The sequence below is a fragment of the Balaenoptera musculus genome, chromosome 19, assembly GCF_009873245.2.
Source record: "Balaenoptera musculus isolate JJ_BM4_2016_0621 chromosome 19, mBalMus1.pri.v3, whole genome shotgun sequence".
Lineage (NCBI taxonomy): Eukaryota > Metazoa > Chordata > Mammalia > Artiodactyla > Balaenopteridae > Balaenoptera > Balaenoptera musculus.
In genome coordinates, this window is record NC_045803.1 from 12,172,051 (window position 1) to 12,193,980 (window position 21,930).

At 52.0% G+C, this 21,930-nt stretch overlaps 1 protein-coding gene across 3 annotated transcripts in view; it reads right to left on the reverse strand.

Annotated features, from left to right (window-relative positions):
• The window catches only part of GRIK5 (glutamate ionotropic receptor kainate type subunit 5), a 47,775-nt gene that overhangs the window by 12,063 nt on the left and 13,782 nt on the right, over positions 1-21,930 (reverse strand). For all 3 annotated transcript variants that reach the window (XM_036834990.1, XM_036834989.1, XM_036834991.1), the window contains 4 exons: positions 21,602-21,754; positions 21,133-21,237; positions 20,898-21,005; positions 11,263-11,466 (listed from right to left, as the gene is read on the reverse strand). In XM_036834990.1, the coding sequence (XP_036690885.1) occupies positions 11,263-11,466; positions 20,898-21,005; positions 21,133-21,237; positions 21,602-21,754 (570 nt within the window). The remainder of the gene's footprint in view (positions 1-11,262; positions 11,467-20,897; positions 21,006-21,132; positions 21,238-21,601; positions 21,755-21,930) is intronic.

The window sequence follows — 21,930 nt, forward strand, 5'->3', positions numbered from 1 at the left end:
CCTGGGAGGAGGGACACACGCACCCCCCCAAGGGGCTGAGACTGAGAGGTAATACAGACTGGGACAGAACTGGGGTGGGGAGAGAGGGCACGGGCCCCAAAGATACTGCAAAGAGAGGTGGCACAGGCTGAAAACAAAACCAAGGTCAGGGAGAGATCACGTGGACCCAAAATGAAATCCAGGCTCTAGGAGAGAAGAGATCTGAAAGACAATTCGATGTCAGGGAAAGAGGACAGACCCAGAAGATTAACAAAGAGTAGAGAGAGACGGCACAGGTGAAACAACTACGGCAGGGTGAGAGAGAGACGGCATGTCCCCAAGGCAGAATCCAGAGGCGGCCATGTGTGGCAAGGGCCCAGAACACACGGGATTCAGAGCTTACCCCTGGGAATTCCTGGGTGTTGAGAGTAAGGAGTGGGTTTTCCCCCCCTTTTTTTTTTGGCCACACCCCACGGCTTGTGGGATCTTAGTTCCCCAACCAGGGATCGAACCCGCGCCCTCGGCAGTGAAAGAGCGGAGTCCCAACCACTGGACCACCAGGGAATTCCCGGTTTTCTCCTTTCTTGTGCACTTGCCACTCTCATGACTAATATGTGAATCGTTGGGAACAATGTTAGCTAATGCAGGAATCTTTATTTTTATGCACCCACAGGAGGTCTGTCCTGGCAAAGGCCCCCCACGATAACCCATCAGCCTCCTCACTGGCCCCCTGCCTCTGCTCATAACACCCCCCCATCCAAAATGATAGTCACCTGTTTAAAAACTCTTGGGTGGCTTTCCCACTGCACCTAAGGCAGTGTCCAGGGTGGCTGGAGCAGAAAGCGTGGGGGGGGGGGCGGGTAGGTGGTGGGAAATGCAGCAGAGTGGGAACCAGAGCCCTGCAGGGCCTTGCAGGCCAGGGGAAGGAGGCCGGATTCTACCCCAAGGGCAACAGAGGACATCACATCAGAGGGTGTGAGCAGCAGGGGGTAACGTGATCTGGCCGCCCTGAGAACAGACCACAGGGGCAAGAGTGGAAGCCGACTAAAGATGTCCACAGAGGTGCTGGGGGCGGGGCTAAGTGGAGGTGGAGAGGAGGTGGTCCGATTTGAGATGAATTCCGAATGGAGGACAGACAGATCCTTAAATGCTGCAAGTTCTTCTAGACTCCTCTCAGAGTCTTTGGAACCCCTGCCCCCTTTCCACCTCCTCCTCCTCCCCCTTCATTTCCCAAAAGGGACACCTGTTCCTTAGAGAAGACTTCCCTCCCCAAGGGAACCCTGACAGTTTAATCTCTGGGATGAAATCAGGAAGAATCCAAATGATAAGCCACCTGTAGAAATGACAGGGGGATTGTCTAAATGCCTAAAAACCAACCAAAGCACTGGTGACTGGCCCTCTGCCCCAGCCCGCCCTGTACACCAGCTCTGTGCAAACCATCTGTGCGGTGCTATCAGCTCCCTGACAGGCTCTGCCAATAGGGGGCACTAGAGGAAGGCTGCAAGGCTGGAGGAAGGAGAGTTACCTGCTCCTTCTGGTCTACTCTCGGGTCCCCAGCCTTTCTGCACCAAAGGCAGCAGCATTTCTTCCACAGGGCAGCAGACAAATTCAGTCTGCAGCTTCCCAGCACTTGCAGAACCAGCTTTGCCGAGCCTTTCTTGGGGCACCAGCACCAGCTGGCGAGTGCCCCCTCCTCGGGGTCTGAGTTTCCGCCCCGCAGAGCCCTTCCTCTAAGTTTCCGAGTTTCAGCTCTTCTCTGCTCCTTCAGAACTTGAGACAGAGCCAGTTCCTGCCTTGCTACCTCCTTGATGCCTGAGAGAGAGCAAGGGTGTGTAAACTATGGCCCTCAGGCCGAGTCTAGACCATCTGCCCGATTTTGTAAATAAAGTTTTATTGGAACACAGCCAGACGCACTTGTTTAGGTATTGTCTACAACTGCTTTCCATACAATGGAAGAGTTGAGTAGTGACACGATGACCTGGAAGATGGAAATATTTACATCTGGCCCCTTGCAGAAAAACTGCTGATTCCTGCCTTGGACTTCAACTTTTACCCTCTCAGTTAACTAGTTAGCAACTTTATTCCTAGTAAATAATTCTCTTCATTCAAATATCTGGGGACTTCCCCGGTGGTCCAGTGGTTAAGAATCTGCCTTCCAATGCAGGGGATGCGGGTTTGATCCCTGGGCAGGGAACTAAGATCCCACGTGCCACGGGGCAACTAAGCCCACGTGCCACAACTACTGAGGCTGTGCACCACAACTAGAGAGAAGCCCACGGGCCGCAACGAGGAGCCTACACGCTGCAGCGGAGAATCCTGCATGCCGCAACAAAGATCCCGCATGCTGCAACTAAGACCCGACGCAGCCAAAATTAAATAAATTAATAAATATTTTTTAAAACCCCACAAATATCTGGAGTGATTAGTTTCCTGGTAGACCCCTGACTGATGCAAAAATGACAATACCCAGGTCACATGAGCGCTCAGGTCACAGGGTCACTCAATGTCCATGGGCGGGTGTTCAGCGTCTAGCAGGGCCCGGTAATGAGCGGTTTCTCAAAAGGAGAATAGTATCTGCAGAAAACAGCATGATTTGCTTCAAAACCCTAGAGGTCTGCATGCGAGTCACCTCTTGGTGCCTGCTTCCCTATTTGCCACCAGCACGCTACACTTCCCGGGATCTGCCGGGTCATCAGGCCCAGGTGGCAGATCAGCTTGCATGAAGCCAGGACCTGCTGCAGAGCTTTTGCATGCTCTGGGCCTCCCTCAAAATGAAAAGCCTTACAGGTTGTTTGGTAAAGGGATTAAAGCAGCACACACAAGTTATACCCAGGTATAAGTTGTTGCTCAAAGCCAAAAAACCCACCAAATGTCCGCAATACCAGACAAACAGAAAAGGTCTGAGTTTCAGCTCTATTGGGACCCTCGTCTGAGTTTCTAAGGTTTAATCTTTCCAACTTCTTCCCCTTTCCCCTGAGCCCTCGGGGTAGTGGCTGCTTCCTCCAGCTGCTACCTTCAGGATCCATTAGCTTTATTTTTACTCTTTCAGTTAGTGGGTTAACGCTTTACATCTAGTTAACAATTCTTTTTTTTTTTTTTGGCTGCGCTGCGTGGCTTGCGGAATCTTAGTTCCCTGATCAGGGGCTGAACCCGGGACCTCAGCAGTGAAAGCATGAAGTCCTAACCACTGGACCGCCAGGGAATCCCTAGTTAACAATCCTTTGTATTAAATTCTCTCTGTTCAAATAGCTGATAAGAGGGGAAATCCCGGGGCTTCCCTGGTGGCGCAGAGGTTGAGAATTTGCCTGCCAATTGAGGGGACATGGGTTCGAGCCCTGGTCTGGGAAGATCCCACATGCCGCGGAGCAACAGAGCCCGTGAGCCACAACTACTGAGCCTGCGTGTCTGGAGCCTGTGCTCCGCAACAAGAGAGGCCGCGATAGTGAGAGGCCCGCGCACCGCGATGAAGAGTGGTCCCCGCTCGCCGCAACTAGAGAAAGCCCTCGCACAGAAACGAAGACCCAACACAGCCAAAAATTAATTAATTAATTAATTAATTTAAAAAAAAAGAGTAGCGATTAAAAATACAGATTTTCCATAAAAAAAAAAAAAGAGGGGAAATCCCTGGCGGTCCAGTGGTTAAGACTCCGAACTTCCACTGCAGGGGGCACGGTTCGATCCCTGGTCAGGGAACTAAGATCCCACATGCCTCGAGGTGCAGCCAAAAAAAACAAAAAAACAAAACAAAACAAACAAACAAACAAAAATAGCTGATATGATTCTGTTCAAGTAACTGGTGCTGTTTTGTCTCCAGATTGGACACTAACTGACTGATATCAGCCGTGGGTTTATTGCCAACCTCCTCACTAAATGCTATTTCAGGCTCATAAGATCTGATCAGCAAAATGTTGCCAGTGTGATGGACCAGCGTCAAGAGACCAAGTTCTCCGTGTTCTATATTGGGGTCCCCAACCCCCAGGCCGTGGACCGGTACCGGTCCACAGCCTGTTAGGAACCGAGCTGCACAGCAGGAGGTGAGCGGCGAGCAAACGAGCAAAGCTTCATCTGCCGCTGCCCATGGCTCCCCATCGCTAGCATTATCTCCTGAACCATCCCCCTGACCCGCCCCCCGCCAGTCTGTGGAAAAATTGTCTTCCACGAAACCAGTCCCTGGTGCCAAAAAGGTTGGGGACTGCTGGTCTATATGATGGCAGAAAGCAAGAGAGTTGATGTCAGCCTGAGGCAAGACTGAAGGTTTATACTCCTGGCTTCTGGTGGTCCTTGGAAAGTGGTTGGAGAAAAAAGCATTTGCTAGGTCAGTAGCTCACACCAGCTGCCAACGGCTGTGTTGACTTGCTCCAGGAAAGATACTTCATTTGGGCCAGCATCTGCGATTGGAGTCACCACCTGATTGCATTTACAAGAATCCACAGTCATTCTCCAAGATCCATCTGCCTTCTGCACAGGCCAAACAGGCCAGTTGAACAGGGATGAGATCACTACCCCTGCTTCTTTCAAGCCATTAATGGCGGCACCAATCTCTGCAATTCCTCCAAAGGATGTAGAATTGCTTTTGGATTACTATCCTGGGAAACAGGGGGAGTTCTAGGGGCTTCCACTGGCTCTTTCTACCGTAATGACCCTGACTCCACGGGTCAGAAAGCTTATTCCAATTATACAACCAGGACCTGGAAAAACACAGAGTGAGTCCAAGGGCCTATCAGGCCCACTCTGAGTGGAACTTGGGCTCAGACTCCATTTATCACTTGGCCACATAAGCCCTACTGTGGTCCACCAGACAAAGCAGGAAAAATCAAAATGACTTGCCATCTATGAAAACGACAGGAGGTTGTCTGAATATCTAAAAATCCATCAAAAGCCTCAGTGCCAAGAAGGAGCCTGTATAGAAACTGGTGTTAAAAAAGAAAAAAAAAAAGAAACTGATGTAGTCTTTCTGGAAAGCAGTTCAACAGTATATAACAAAAGCCATACGAAGGGTTTTCCCCTTTCACCGGGTAATTCTATTGAGATTCAATCCTAATCAGCTACAATGCAAGCCAAGCTTTCGTGCATAAAGATGTTTGCTTATGGTTGTTTATAGCAGCACAAACAAACATCTAAAAATACCTGGAAAAAACTAAATATAAAAAATGCTTCAATAAATTACAGTACATCCACATGGGAGTTAATATGCAGCCGTGTGACATTCTGTTTAGGTTAAAACAATGAGATATTTTTAGCCTTTCAGATTGGCAAAGGTTTTTTTAAAAGATTGATAATACCCATTGTTGGCAAGAGTGTGGAAAATTTGACATTCTCATGCACTTTTGGTGGGAATATAAATTGGTGGAACCTTTTTGAAGGGCCATTTGGCAGTATATACTTAAAAAACATTCATACCCTTTGAACCTCCACCACTTGGAACTTACCCTCAGGAATACCCCCACCAATCCAATTGATGGTAGCATTGTCTATGCCTGCAAAAACTGGAAACCACCCAAATATCCATCAATAGTGGACAAGTTAAATAAATAATTCATGCTCAGTCACACAAGGAAATCCTTTTGTCTCCCCCTTGAATTTCAAATAGGCATCTCAAACGACCCACACCCAGAGATAACTCTTATCCCCCTGACCCCCGACCCCACCAAGCTGCTCCTCCTATGTCCTCCCCATGGTGGAACCTGGCCTTGCCATTGGCCCAGCTGCTTAGCCAAACCCTGAGTCACTCTTGATTCCTCTCACGCTCTGGCACACATCCCACCTGGTGGTACACCTGACACAGCTACCACTCGAGCACAAGCCAGCATCTTCTCTCTTCCACACTTTCCAGTGGCCTCTGAGATGGACCACTTTGTCTCTACTCTTGGTCCACTACAGTTATTTCTCAGCAGCCAGAGTAATCATTTTTAAATGATTTTGAAATTAAATCAAGGTCCTATATCCATACAATGGAATATTAGCCCTAAAAAGGCAGTACTCATCATTTTACAATGTGGATGAACCTCAAGCATGTCATGCTGTGTGAGAAGCCAGACACAAAAGGCCACATATTGGCTGATTCCGTTTATATGAAATGTCTAGAATAAGTAAATCCACGGAGACAGAGAGCAGAGTGGTGGTTGCCAGGAGCTGGGGAAGGGGGGAATTGGGAGTGACTACTTGGTGGGTTCGGGTTTTCTTTGGGGGTCATGAAAATGTCTTGGAACTAGATAGAGGTGATGGTTGCACAATACTGTGAATACACTAAATGCCACTGAATTTGGTTAATTTTATGTTATATGAATTTCACCTCAATAAAAAAAAAGAATAAACAAATTAGATCATGGCACGTTCCCTGCTTAAAACCTTCCAGTGACTTCATAACACAATAAAAATAACATCCAAGAAGGAGAAAGGGGACTTCCCTGGTGGCACAGTGGTTAAGAATCTGCCTGCCAGTGCAAGGGACACAGGTTCAAGCCCTGGTCCGGGAAGATCCCACATGCTGTGGAGCAACTAAGCCCATGCGCCACAACTGAGCCTGTGCTCTAGAGCCCGAGAGCCACAACTACTGAAGCCCACGCGCCTAGAGCCCGTGCTCCACAAGAGAAGCCATCACAGTAAGAAGCCCAGGCACCGCAACGAAGAGTAGCCCCCTCTCTCTGCAACTAGAGAAAGCCCACGCGCAGCAACGAGGACTTAACGCAGCCAAAAATAAATAAATAGATAAATAAATAGATAAATAGGGCTTCCCTGGTGGCGCAGTGGTTGAGAGTCTGCCTGCCAGTGCGGGGGACATGGGTTCGAGCCCTGGTCTGGGGGGATCCCTCATGCCGCGGAGCGGCTGGGCCTGTGAGCCACAATTACTGAGCCTGCGCGTCTGGAGCCTGTGCTCCGCAACAAGAGAGGCCGCGATAGTGAGAGGCCTGCGCACCGCGATGAAGAGTGGCCCCCGCTTGCCGCAACTGGAGAAGGCCCTCGCACAGAAATGAAGACCCAACACAGCTATAAAAATAAATTTAAAAAAATAAATAAATTTAAAAAAAAAATAGATAAATAAATAAATAAAAACAAAAAGGAGAAAAAAAAAGGGGGTGTGGATTCCCTGGCCGTCCAGTGGTTGGGACTCGGTGCTTTAATTTTGGGGCCCGGCTTCCATCCCAGGTCGGGGAACTAGGATCCTGCAAGCCACTTGGCTTGGCCAAAAAGAAAACAGCAACAAGAACATCCAAACTCCTTACCTGCAAGACCCGGGTGACTCGGACTCTGTTCTGGGACCTCCAGCTTCCCCCTCACCCACTCCCCACAAAACTCTGTGAGGGAGGGAACATCGTTCCCACTTCAAGAGGGGAAGCTAGTTCAGAGAGATGAAGTGGCTCGCCAGGGACCACATGGGAAAGCAGGCAACCTGAAGCTGGCTCTGTCTGGCGTCTAACCAGCTCACAGCTGTAGTGGACACCGTGGTGGCCGCCCAGACCCTCCTTCCGGATCAGGCACTCATGGCCCCAGGTGTTGGTGACTGATTGCTCTGCAGGTGGAAGAACCCCTTTGCCCCAGGTCCTGACCCTCCCCGAGGACAGCCCTCATCCAATGACGTGTCGGTGGGGGGCATAAAAGCCTTCCCCCTTACCCCAGGGGGATGTCTTTGATGGCCATCCCAGCTCCAGAGCTGCCCGTGAGACGTGGGACGGCTGAGGCCCAGCCATGACTGCAGCACAGCTCAACTCCTCCCTCTGCCCAAGCCTGCTCCTCTACTCCCTGCTTTCCGAGGGCACCCCACACACCTCCTGCCTGCTAATCTCCACCGCGGAATCTGCTTCCCGGAAACCCGACCTAAGATATCTGCCCTGTCCTTAAGGGCCAGACCAGAGGGCCCCCGGGGGTGACAGCTAAAGCCTGTGAGCGATAGGTCGGACTTGCCTTGTACAAAGATCCTACTGGAGGACAAACTGGAGTGGAGAGAGACGGGAGGCCAGGAGGCCCACGAGGAGGCTGGTGAGAGGGGCGGGGCCTGAAATCACAGCGCAGCAGTGATGGCAGGGAGAAAGGTAATTCCAGCAGTGGCCACTGGGTGGAATAAACGGACCATAATTCCAGACTGGCCTACAAGCCCTGAGCCTGGCCCTGGGGTGGGGGTGGCTGGGGGGATGCTGGTGCCCTGGGCTGTCTTCCATCTGGAAGTCACTTGTCAGCTCTGGGCCAGCCTGCTGGGGTGCCAGCCCTGGCTCTGCCTGTCACTAGCCGTGCGGCCTGGACAGTATCTTGGTGCTTTACTCTGTCCATTAGAGAAAACTGGGCAAACCCCAGGCCTTCCTCAGGGGGTGCCCGTGGGGAGTCAAGGAGTTAACACAAGTTCATACAGTTCGGACAAGAGCCTGGCACAGCGTGGGCATCACCTTGACCACTCTAGGCTTCCCAAGTACCTGTTGGCTGTCTGGAAAGGACACAGGCCTTGGGTCCGTCACACCTGGCTGCAGCCCTGCATGTTGGGGGCAAGTCCCTTCACTACTGAGCCCCTGATCTCACATCAGTAGGAGGGCAGTGGTCCTCTGGGCCAGGAAGGATTGTTAGAAGAATTAAGGAACACTTGAAAAGTTCCTGGCACGTGGCATGAAGTCCACAAACGTCAGCTGCTGCTGCTGTGAGGACGGTGCTGAGTATCTGTGCGAAGCTCAGTGTACTTGGCCATCCCACAGCAGGCAGCTGAGCCTTGGAGGGGCCAAACTCCGCCCATCCTTTGCACTCTGAGTCTGCTCCTCCTCCAGTGTTCTCTCCCTAAATGTCATCGCCATCGCCCAGCTGCCCAAGCCAGAAACAGAAGGAACGCTCACGTCCTCTCTCCTCCGCCCCCGCCACAGGCGGTCACCAAGTCCTGGCCCTCTCCAGCCTCCCCTGACCTTCCCGCAGGCCATCCAGCAGCCCCCGATGATTCTGTTTCCTCATTTGAGCCAGCTCAGCCCTTTGTGTGCAGGGGGGGCATCCCATGGACCTCTGGCTGCGGGCCAAAGTCTTTAACCCTAAGAGCAAGGCCAGGCCAGGCCACTGAATCCCCAGGGTGTATCACAGGGCCTGGTATACAGTAGGCACTCAATAAATACTAGCTGGCTGGAGGACGGACGAACGCATGAATGTATGTACGTGCTGGCAGGAATAACACTAACAATGATCGAAAGAGAGCACAGGCACACAGCACCCACTACCTGCCCAGCCCTGTTCCAAGCCCCTACATGGATTAACTCATTTCATGCTCACAGCAGCCCTATGCGCTAGCATTTGTTATTTCCCCAGTTTTACAGGGAGGTTACGTAACTCACCCAAGGTCACACAGCAAATGCTCAGCAGAGATTCAAACGGGACTCAGGACCACAAGAGCAGTAACCCATGAGAAAAGCTCCCAGCCCTGCTATGCTCACCCCAGGCACCTTCACACCAAGTCCTAAGGGAAGGCTCGAGGCACAGGGAGTTAAGACTCTTGCCCAAGGTCATACAGCTGTAAATAGGACTTCTTTGTTGATGAATAAACAGATGTCCAGTTGAATAAACAGATGTCCAGTTGACGGTGACTTTGGTTGGGGAGGGCTGCTCTCCTGGAGTCTTATTTCTGGGGGCCCTGATGAACAGAAGTTCTGAGCTTACGAGACTGGGGACCAAGCTATGGCAATGTGGTCACAGGGAAGCCTGCCAGCAAGGTGGGCGTCCGGCCACCAGCTCCTGCCTCCTATCTCCTCAGGCCCTGGCTTCAGACTCTTGAACCCACCCAGGGCAGAAGCTTTCAACCAGCTGGCTGCCTGTAGGGCAGTGCCTCGGGCCTGCCAGCTGGGTGGGGTGAGGGAGACCGAGCCACCAGAACCCGGGGGGACATCCCGACCTCTGTCTCCCCCAGAGCAGCTCTGCTTTGTCCAGGGCCCTGAGGGCGCTTTCAAATGGAAAAAAGGCTCTGCAGTCAAAACAACTTTTGAAAATCAGTGCCTTACGGGATAAACATCCTTGTCAAGCAAAGTGGCCTTTTTGAGTCTCTCCTGGTGACATTCAGGGGCTCAGAAGGGTGACAGTCTCTGACGCTGTCAGCCAAGTCCAATGTCAAGGCCACCCTGACCGTTTGTGGCCACAGGTCCCTGCTCCACACACCTGCCCTGGACGTGCCCCTAAGCTGGGGGCCTGTTTGTCTTTTTTGGGCATTCGCCCACATGGCTTCTCATGACTGGAATAAAAAGAAGAAGCACCTATGACAAGCAACGTGTGCAGCGTGTCTGTAGCCTTACTACAGACCTGTCAGGTATCATTATCCCCATCCTAGGGAGGGGAAACTGAGCTTCCGAGGAAAGAAATGACTCACCCCAGCACTCAAACCCAGGTTGGTCTGACTCCAAAATATTTTTTCCGCTGCACCCCTGCCTACCACCCCCCACCCCACTGCCTCTTGCCCTCCTCACCTACATTCAAATCCTGCCCACACTCAGGGCCCGGCTGCTCTTCTAAAATGCCCCACACCCAACTCGTTCTTACTCATGTTCCCACCCCAGCCCCCACTGTTTGTAAATGCCATCAAACACGTTGCCCTTCTCCCATACCCCCCTTCACCCTGCTGACTCCTTCACACTCTTTGGGAATCTGCTTGGGCGTCACCTCTTCTGGGAAGCCCTCCCTGGATGCCTGGCTGGGTCAGGAGCCTCTGGGTCCCTCCTCTGAGTGTTTCCCCATCAGCCAATGGCTCTGTCTTGTGGTCATTTGTTTTTCTGCATCTCAATGGGACCCTAAGTTGCTGGGAGCAGGGTCCAGGTCCCCTGTGCTCACCACTATATCCCGCGCCAGCGTGGTGCAAGGCACACACTAGGTGCTCAATAAACACCTACTGAATGCGTGACCTTGTGAGCGCAATAGGCAGCCTCCACGTCCACCTCCTGGCAGGTGCTGGGCACAGCGCACGTGAGGCGCCGTCCCGGCCGCCTAGCCCTATCCCTGCCTCTCACAGGAAGCCTTCTCCACCTCCTCCACGTCTGTCCAATTCCCACTCCACGTCTCTTTCATTCACTCAACACATCTTCGAGCACCGACTAAGCCAAGGTGGCGTGAGGGAAGCATTTGAAAGCGGAACACGGGAAGGGATGCGTTGCCCTTCTTCCCCACTGTGCCCGCCCCGTGGTGCTCACCAGCCACAGGGACACGGCGCACCATCGGCTCCTGCCCCTTGTATGCACCAGGCTGGTTCTGAGGCACCATTGGCTGCCCGCCTGTCCGCCCGCCCGCCCGCCCTTGCTCACCCGACCCATGGCCCCTTCCTCAGCCCCAGCCCCGCCGTACCCGGTTGATGAGCTCGCCGACCATGCCCGTCCAGGAGCCGTTGGGCTCGGGCGCCCCGTACAAACCGTCCTCCACCAACCGCAGGCGGTAGCGGAAGCGCAGCAGCTCGGCCAGCTCCCGCAGCATGTCCACGCAGAAGCCCTCAAAGCGTTCGTTCCCGGACAGGGCCTGGAAGTTGGGCCGGCGCATGACGTACGGGTTCTCCTGGGGAAGCAGGAGAGAAGGCGGGGTGGTGGTCAGAGACTGGGGCATCTGGGGTCTGGGTCGTGGGTCCCAGGGCCCAGGCTGCAGCCAGATCAGGAACCTGCTAGCAGAGTGGAGATGACGGAGTCCTTGCCTTCATCCCCTGCTTACAAATGCTCAGAGTCGGCGGCAGGGGTTGGGGGGGGTGGGGGGGGTGGGGCGGTGGGGCGGGGCATGTAAATTAGGAGGCTGGGATTAACATATACACACTGCTGTATATAAAATAGATAACCAACAAGGGCCTACTGTATGGCACAGGGAACTCTACTCATATTTTGTAATAACCTATAAGGGAAAAGAATCTGAAAAAGAATATACATATATATACATACATATATATGTATAACCTGAAACTAACAACACTGTAAATCAACTATACTTCAATTTAAAAACTAAAACTAAAAATAACTACCAAAACAAAAACAAATACTCAGAGCCAGGGAAAAAGCACAGGGACCCTGCCAGGCCCCAGCAGATCGCAGGAAACTGGTTTGATCTCCAGCAGACAACCTCATCTCAAGCTCAAATGGCTACAAGGGAGGCAGGTAACTTGAGTGAATCAGACTGGATGGAGATCATGCCAAACTTTCAAACTTTTGGCTAAAACCCACAGTAAGATATATATTTTTCTTGTAATCCAAGTCATACATATATGTCTATGTGCTCACAGTTGCACACATGTAACCAGACTTAGTTCCACAAAGCAGTCCTTTCCCTTACGACTATGGCAGAATACCCTGCTACTTTCCGTCCTGCTCTATTTCATTTTCCCACACAACCAATAACGACCCATTAAACTGACTTCATGAGCCACCAAGGGATCAAAGAGAATCTGCCCCACCAGGATTTAGCTCCAGCCCAATGCTGCCACAAGGGAAGCAGGCCTGAGATGCCAGATGGTCCAATGTCAAGAGAATTTGGAAACCCAGGTTGTTTTGCAAAATCTCCTGATTTTAAAGGTTAGCAACAGTTCAAATTCTAATACCAATTTTTTTTTTTTTAATGCTTTGCAGGCTAAACAAACACCGGACAGTTTGCAATCTCTGGCCTACAGCTGTTTTGCTATGTTGATGCTTATTTCTGAGGGGTTTGAGCTAACCTTACCGACCCTTTTTGTGCCAAATAAGGACAAAAGCAGAGAGAATATTCCAAGTGCTAGTAAGACAAGGCATATGAAGATGATGGTAACAAAAGGGATACTTATCTTACATAGTTATTGTCTAAATGGTTGTTTGTACAGTGTCACTTTGGACTTAGGAATAAAAGGAGTTAGGATTTAGGAATCAGCCAGAAGAGCTTCGGCGATAACATCCATATGGTTACCATGTGGACTGAACACCTGCGAAGTACCAGCCCTTGTGCTGTGTGTGTTCTCAGGATTTTATCAATTTAATTCCTCACAGTGGGAATTCCCTGGCGGTCCAGGGGTTAGGACTCCATGCTTTCACTGCCGAGGGCGCAGGTTCAATCCCTGGTGGGGGAACTAAGATCCCGCAAGCTGTGTGGCGCAGCCATTAAAAAAAAAAAAAAAAATTCCTCACAGTGACCTTACACGGGAGGTATCCTTAGACTCACTTTACACATGTGGAAACTGAGGCTCACAGAGGTCAAGTGACCTCTGCCACCTCTCATTCATTCAGCACATAATTACTGAGCTCCGAGGTAGATGCCCAGTATTTTGCAGCTCCTCCCGTCAAGAGATAAAGCGGATTTCTCCACTCCTTGGGTCTGAGCGACCCTCGAGACTTGCTTTGGACAACAGAATGCGTTGGAAGTAGTGCTGTGTGACTTTCAGAGCCTGGGCCCTCAGAGAGATCTCTTGGGACCCCAGTGTAAGGAAGCCCGGGCCAGGGACTTCCCCGGTAGCCCAGTGGTTAAGAATCCGCCTTCCAATGCAGGGGACGTGGGTTTGATCCCTGGTCAGGGAACTAAGATCCCACATGCCGCGGGGCAACTAAGCCCACGCACTGCAACTACTGAGCCTGCGCACTCTGGAGCCCACGTGCCACAACGAAAGATCCCGCGTGCTGCAACTAAGACCCGACGCAGCCAAATAAATAAATAATTTAAAAAAAAAAAAGGAAGCCCAGGCCAGCCTGCTGAAGGATGAGGGAGAATGAGTGAACCGAGACGTGCCGGCCAACAGCCCAGCCTAGACACCAGCTGGCCGCAACCACAGTGAGCTCAGCAGAACTGCTTAGTTGGCCCACAGAATTGTGAGAAATAATAATCGTTATTGTTGGAAGCCTCCAGGTTTCGGGGCGGTTTGTTATACAGCGATAGGTACTATAAGGTACCTATAGACTAGATTCCAGGACCCCAACAAAGTCCCAGAGCTGAGGGGAGATGGGATGGAGGGAAGTCAGTGCTTTTCTCTCTCTCCCAAGCCACATTTTCAAATCCAAAACTGTGGAACCGGGAGTAGGAATGAGATAATACTAATAATAGCAGCAGCAGCTAGCATTTCTTGTGGGCTTGCTGTGTGACAGCTATTCTGTCAGCGTAGGAGGTCAGTATTATTACCTCTATTTGAGAGATGAGGACACAGGTCCCGAGAAGTGAAGTAGTGAGTGGCTGAGATGGACAAGTCAGGCTGAGTCCAAAGCTCTGCTCTTAAGCCCTATGCCAGACTAAACAAGAGCAGACCTGGGAGAAGCTAGACACAGAGACGGGGGGGCCTGGCCGGGTATCAAAGCTAGAGAATCAGAAATCAGGAATTCTCTAGACAAACACCCAGTGTTAGAGCTGGCAGGCGCTCATACGGTCCTCTTGATGTACACAGGAGGAAACCGAAGTTCAGAGAGGTCAGGTGTCTTGCCCAAGGTCACACAGCTGAAGCAGGGCAGTAGGAAGGGGAGATTGGGCAGAGCTGGGATTCAAAACCCAGTTGCTGTGCTCTCCAAAGCCCTTGTTCCTTCCACCAGGCCAAGCTGATCTTCAAGTTCAAGACTGAGGCACCTGGGTTGTGGATTTGGGTTCGAGGCCTCAGGATCGGGTGGGAGCTGATAGAGCCAAAAACAGGGACTGAGGCCTGTGAACAGAACTCAAGGTCAGAAAACAATGATCTAGCACTCAACCCACAGCCCCAGACCATCAGATCCAAGGGTTTTAAGAAGCCTCTAATCCAAGGTTTTCAGATTTCTTCAAAAAGAATCTTCTGCAGAAGCCCAGCATTACAGACGGACAGTGGGATGTTGCTAAGTCTGATTCTAAGAACTCATCCTACGAATGGCTATGCACCTGTACACAAAAATATAGGTCCAGGAGAGTCATGGCAGCATTTCTTGTATCAGGAACAAAGACTGAAACAGCCTAATTTGGAACAGGTTAAAAAGATTATTGATGTCATCAAAGAATCCCAGGCAACTACTAAAATAACAAGTTCTATAAGATATATTCAGAGGAAAAAAACAAGCTACAGAACAACGTGTACAATATGCTATCCTTTGTGAAGGAAAAAGTGGGTATGGGCTTGTACATGCTCAGACATATCTGGGAGGATGGGGAAAAAAATGGGGGACGGGAGAGGGAAGGGGATGGATTTTTTCACTCCTCCCCTCCCCACACGCTTTGAATTCTATTTAATGTAGAATTAAACTGAATGCTACTTACTTCTATTTAATTAACTTCTGTCCCACCCCCAGTTTAAAATTTTAATATTAAAATATTTTTTAAATTTTAGAGATGATATTTAAATGCATATGGAAATGTAGAAGATCAAAAGAACCAAAGCAATCCTAAAGAAGAACATGAAAACTGGAGGATTTACCCTACTGGGTATTAAGACAATTTAAAACTGTGGTGTTTAAGACAATGTGGTATTAGAGCAAAGACAGACAAACAGACAATAGAATGGAGAGTTTGGAAACCCACACATAAATGGATACTTGATTTATGACAAGGGTAAGACTGTGCTGAAGGGGGAAAGAATGAACATTTTTATAAATGGTGCCATTCAATAAAACATCCATATGGAAAATATGTATTCTGATCCCCCCTACCTCACATAATACATAAAAATCAATTCTAGGTGGATTGTAGATCTAAATGTAAAAGGCAAAATTATTATGTTTTCAAGAAACATATAGGAGACTAGCTTTATGAACTTGAGGTAGGCAGAGAATTCTTTTTTTTGGCCGTGCTGTGTGGCATGTTGGATCTTAGTTCCCTGACCAGGGATCGAACCCATGCCCTCTGCCGTGGAAACGCAGGGTCTTAACCACAGGACCGCCAGGGAAATCCCAAGAATTCTTAAATTCTAAAAGCATTAACTGGACTTCTCTGGTGGTGCAGTGGTTAAGAATCCACCTGCCAATGCAGGGGACATGGGTTCGAGCCCTGGTCTGGGAAGATCCCACATGTCGTGGAGCAACTAAGCCCGTGCGCCACAACTACTGAGCCCACTCACCACAACTACTGAAGCCCACACACTCTAGGGCTCGTGCTCTGCAACAAGAGAAGCCACCACAATGAGAAGCCCGCGTACCGCAATGAAGAGTAGCCCCCGCTTGCCACAACTAGAGAAAGCCCGCACACAGCAACGAAGACCCAACACAGCCAAAAATAAATAAATAAATAAATAAATAAAAGCGTTAACCGTAAAGCAGGGAGAAAAGGATAAAATGGACTTTAGGAAAATTAAAAATCTTTTCATCAAAAGATACCACTCGGGGGACTTTCCTAGTGGTCCAGTGACTAAGACTCTGCGCTCCCAATGCAGGGGTCCCGGGTTCAATCCCTGGTCAGGGAACTAGATCCCGCATGCTGCAAATAAGAGTTCACAAGCTGCAACTAAAGATCCCGCACGCCGCAACGAAGATCCTGCACTCAGCAATGAAGATCCCGCATGCTGCAACTAAGACGTGGCGCGGCCAAATAAATAAATAAATATTAAAAAAAAAAAAAAAGGATACCATTGAGGGGAATTCTCTGGCCGTCCACTGGTTAAGACTCCTCACTTTCACTGCCGAGGGCCCAGGTTCAATCCCTTGTCGGGGAACTAAGATCCCACAAGCTGCACGGCACAGCCAAAAAAAATACCACCAAGAGTGAAAAGGCAAGCCACAAAGAGGGAGAAGTTCTCTGCAATGCATATTCCAACAAAGAACTTATATCCAGAACATATAAATAGATTACAAATCAATAAAAAGGTCAGATATTCCAATTTCCTAAAAATAGAGAAAGATTTGAGCAGGGACTTCCCAAAAGAAGGTTCCAAATAGGCACTAAATGAAAAAGTGGTCACCTTCCATGGTCGTTAAGGAAATGTAAGTTAAAACTACAGTAGGGTTGGCACCTTCCTATACTCAGCACCGGCAAAACTGAGGAGCAACTGGAATTCTCCTTCACACACTGCCGGTGGGAATGGGGAGTGGTACCACCACTTTGGAAAATGCTTGGGCAGTATCTACCGAGGCTGGAAAACTCCAGCAATTCCACTCCTGTAAATACACTCAACAGAAATGCCTATACATGTTCACCGAAAGGCGTGTGGTAGGGTGTTCACAGCAGGACTATTCACAATAGCAAAAGAACTAGAAACAACTCCAATGCGCATCAATTTGGTGGGTAAGTTAATCGTGGTTCCTTCATATAACAGGACATATAACGAGACTAAACTATTTGTAGCAACGTGGGTGAATCTCACAAACACGTGTTGTGCCCAAGAAGGCAGACGAGAGAGAGAACATAGAATACGATGCCATTTATGTGAAGTTCAAAGCAGGCAAAGCTAACCTGGGGGGCGGTTAGAGACCAGAAGGGGCATATGGAGAGCTGGGGGTGGGAGAGCCGGTCCCACAGGTGTGTTCAGTTATTGAAAATTCAGTGAGTGGTACACTTAATGATTTGTGCAAGTTTCTGTATGCATGTTGCACTTCTATAAAAATCCCTTGAAACTAAGAAATGTTCAAGTAGGGTGGGTTCTAGAACATTCCTCACAAGCTGCTTGCCTGGACCCTTTTATGAAGCCAGGACCCAATTCCATATCCAATACTTCCTGGAGGGCAATTTAAAGGACCCCGATCTAGTTTACCCCCTTCAGTTTATTATGAATATTTTAGTTCCCTTGTTTTACAGGAGGAAGCTGAGGACAGACAGAAGAGACCCATCCAGGTCACAAAGTGTACGGACGGCAAGGCCAGGCTTAGAACGCAGAAGCGAGGGCTTGGAAAGAAGCAGAAATCGACGTGGTGTGGCGCAAGGTAGAAGCACGTGGGCTCTGCCATCCTCTAGTTGCGCGATTCACGTCACCTAACCCTCCTGCGCCTTAGTTTTGTCTGAAAATCGGAGTTCACAACGGTACCTGCCTCAGGGCCACCATGAATGCCGAGTAACACCAGCAAAGAGCTCAGCATACAGCTCAAAGACTCTGGCCACGATGATTGCTATTCTTTACTTTTTTTGGCCCAACTACGCAGCTTGTGGGACCTTAGTTCCCCGACCGGGGATTGAACCCCGGCCCTTCGCCGTGAAAGCGCAGAGTCCTAACCACTGGACGGCCAGGGAATTCCCGACTGTTATTCTTACTGATGATGCCAGATGGGGAGAGAAAAGGGATTCACATGTGCTCAGCACATCTTCCTAGCAGGACACTGCCAAGGGGGCCTGCTGATCTCATGCCATCCTCCCACAGCCCTTCAAGGTGGGACTATTAGACCCATTTTACAGATGAAGGTATGGAGCCTAGAGAGTTGGATGACCTGAGGTCCAGGCAAAGCCAGGAATGCAAGTGAGGTCTGTCTGACCCCAGAGACACCGAAGAGCAGGATGAGATGTCACAGCTTGATGAAGGGAGAACCTCCCTGGGAGGGGGCGGGGCCTGGGGCTGGGGGAAGGGCCCTGCAAAGCCTCATCCCCTGGGGCCTCTCCTGCGCCCCCAGCTTCCCTGAGGGACCTCTCTCGGTCTTGGCACCAGCCCGCCCTCTCTCAGCTCCAGATGTGTGGGCACCACCCCAGGGACAGCCCCAGCCTCCACCCCACCGAGGACCTCCTCCTGCTCCCTCCCCCAGCCCAGCCCATCAACATCCCACATCAGATCCCCTCCCTGCCTACAGCCCCAGACAGCTCAGGCCTCACCCTTCCCAACCTGGGGCGTCTCTCTCTCCTGCAGCCTCCCTCAGGGCCCAGCTGTTCTGACACCCAGATCTGGCCCTGCCCCTTCCTGCTTAACGGTCTCTAACGACCAGGATAAGCATAACTAAGTTCTCCAGAGACCCTTCCCCACCACTGTCACAGCACTCACCACCCCTCCATGTTTGTTAGGCGCCAGGCACCACCCCAGGCCCGAGGGACAGAGCAGGGAATAAGACAAGCCCTGAGAGCTTCTTGTCCCCGGTGCCCAGGTTGACTCACGTCTGAATCCCCAAGTGCCTGGAGCAGGCCCAGCCCAGAAACACAAGTCTGAAAATGTTAGTGAACGAACGGGCAGGTCCAGCTGTGCACACTGAGGCCGCTGCCTCCGCATCCGATCTGGCAAACGCTTCCTGAGGCCCCTGCTCCTGTGGTTCCCACTGCCTGGAAGGCCAGGCCCCTCCTTCTCTGTGCACCCAACTCCTACACAACTTCTAAAGCCCCGTCTAACACCACCTTCTCTGTGAAGCCTTCTTCAGGCCTTTGAAGGCTGAGGCAGCCCCTCCTTTCTGTGGGGGTCCCTTATTACCCTGTGTGGAAATGATTGTGTCCAGGTCTGTCTCCATCAGACTGGGATCCCCCCACTCCAGGGCCACTCAAGGACAGGGAGACCACGGGACCACCTGGGACTCATTCCTCCGCCTCCAGAATTTGTGTGAGGTCTGGCGCAGGGCAGCTTCAGTAAATATTTGTGGAATGAATGAGCAAATGAATGACTCCATCAGGAGAAGAATGAAGGTCAGGAAGAGGGCAACACTGGCTCAGGGGCCCTGGGGAGAACGGGAGACAAGTGTGGGAAAAGACCGGAAGCCCCCCCACCTCCTGGCGTCACAGCTCTGCTCTCCTGATATCCGCCCCCTGACCTCTGCCCCTGCTCCCCACCGAGAACCCCAGGAAGCCCCCCCCCCGACCTCTGCCCCGCTCCCCACCGAGAACCCCAGGAAGCCTCTGGGGTTGACTCCACTCCCGCACGTGCAGAGGTGCTCCCTCTCCCAGCCAGCCTGGCCTGGTCCTCAGGGCCCCTGAGTGAGGCTGTTACGAAGCGTTTGGTTTCCCGTCTGTAAGCCATCTGGCCCTCCTCCCCAGGGGGAGGTCCACATTAGGTCAGGAGCTCCCTAGGGACAGAGGAAATAGCTCTGTGACGGCGCTGCTTTAGGGGGCCTCCGACGTCCTGCGGAACCTGTGTAATCCTCTCAACCTCAGCATCCACAGCTATCAGCTGGCCCACCTCACAGTTACCGAGGGGCTTCCCCCAGACAACGGATGCCAGCGGGCAGGGACCCAGCTGCCTCGAAGCCCAGCTGCTCGAGGAAGCCTCCTGCTCCCCAGGTCCCGTGCGTCTCCCCTCCCTGACCTCCTGGCAGGAAGCAGCAGGGTGCAGGGGAGAGGGCAAGGGCTCCGAGCATGTCACTCGGCTCCAGCAGGGACTCGCCCTGTGACCTGTTTCCTTACCTTCAAAAGGAGGAAGATAGGACAAACCTCACCGACTAGCTGAGAGGTTTAATGAGTGACACCTGCAAGGGCCTAGCACAGTGCCTGGTGCAGAACAGGTGCTCCATATATCCTCGCTGACACACGAAGGCGCCTCGGTCTCTGGTCTGGTAAAATGCAGGAGTGACACCCCAGGGGCTACAGGACCATCTCCACGGCTGGTGCTCAGGAAGGAGAGGACTGGACATTCAGAGCACAGTGGTTAAGACTCGGGCTCTGGAGACTCAGAGACGCGGCATCCATCCTGGCTATGCCTTATAAGAGACATGGCATTCGTCCTGGCTATGTCTTATACTTGCTGTGTGACCTGGGCAAGTCGCTTCACCTCTCTGAGCCTCTTCAAGATGGATATTAAATAAGTAGGCATGTGTCAACACACTCGGTGGGCAAATGTGACAAAACGACTGCTCTAGCAATGGTGATTTACAGGGGCCTACCCTGGGCCAGGCGCCGCGAGAGGCACCCCGCCTGTACCGCCTCGTGGAATCATGATGTCAGTCGTTCCCATCTCTGCCGTGCATCGGCGGGCTGGCAGCACCCAGGGCTGGACCTGGCTCTGATGGCAGAGTCTGTGCCCACCGCTGCTCCAGCAGCAATTAGGTTGGTGACGTCGCGGCCACGATCAGGAGTTGTTGGGTGCCTGGGTCACGTCCCCACTGGCCTGTGTGCCGTGCCAGCCCAGGCATCCCTCCTCCTCACTAGGACTGGCCTGGGGCACCGCTCAGGAAAGGCACCTTCATCTACCGCCTGTCCCCACAAGGGCCACTCACCAGGATGGTCGTAACCACCAGCGTCTTATTGGCCAGTGTCTGTGACAGGTTGATGTCCAGGGTGGTGGCGTTCATCGCCAGGGTCCGGTTGGAGTACCACACCCCGATCTGAGGCAGAGAGGGCACGGTCAGCACAGGCCCTGCCTGAGGAGGCCTCAGCCCTCTGGGCCCCGCCCCACCCTGCCCCGGCCCCCAGCCCCATCCAGGCTCTGGCATCGTCCCGGGGAATGCTCACCTCACGGTGGCCCTGCCGAGACTTCTCCAGGATGCGCAGGGTGTAGTTGGTCCTCTGCCCTTTGCTGTTGAACTCGACCCGCCCAGTCAGCCCGTCATACTCTACCTAGCAGGGCGGGAGGAGGGCAGAGGGAAGGGTGGCAGGGGCCCAGAGGGGAAGAGACAGAGATGGAGGAGACGAGAGAGAGGGAGAGGGACCAGGAAAGACCATAGTTAAACGAGTAAGACAACGTGCCAGCAAACGAGAGGAGATGGAACAAAGAAGCGGGGCAAGAGAAGCGCAGACAGGCAGAGGAAGGCCGGGAGAGGAGAGACAGACGGGAGAGTGAGGCCCAGGGAGAGCAGGAGGCAGGGGCCGGGGTTGGAGGTGGGGGGACAAGGCAAGGGGGCCCGCAGGGTGGACACAGTGAGCACCGCCCCCCCGGAGGCAGGCTGCCATGCCCCCTCGGCCCTCCCCGCTCCCAGCTCACCATGCGCAGGTAGTTCATGAGGCTGGTCCCGTGGGGCCAAATGTTGGCCGAGGTACAGGCCAGCGGCTTCACACCGATCTCCTGGCTGCGGTTCAGCTCCCGGACGGCACTCACCACCACGTGCACGGCGTCGAACATCAGGGCAGCTGACAGCTGGGGTGTGGGGTTTTGGGGGGGGCAGAGATGGGGAGGGATGGGAAAGATGCAGTTCAGCCAGGGGAGCCCCAAAGCCCCGTGGTGCTACCCCCAAGCCCTGAGACAACTCTCCTCTCTCCAGGAACATAAAACCACGCAGGTCAGGAGCGAGGAGGGTCTTCTAGGGGATCGAA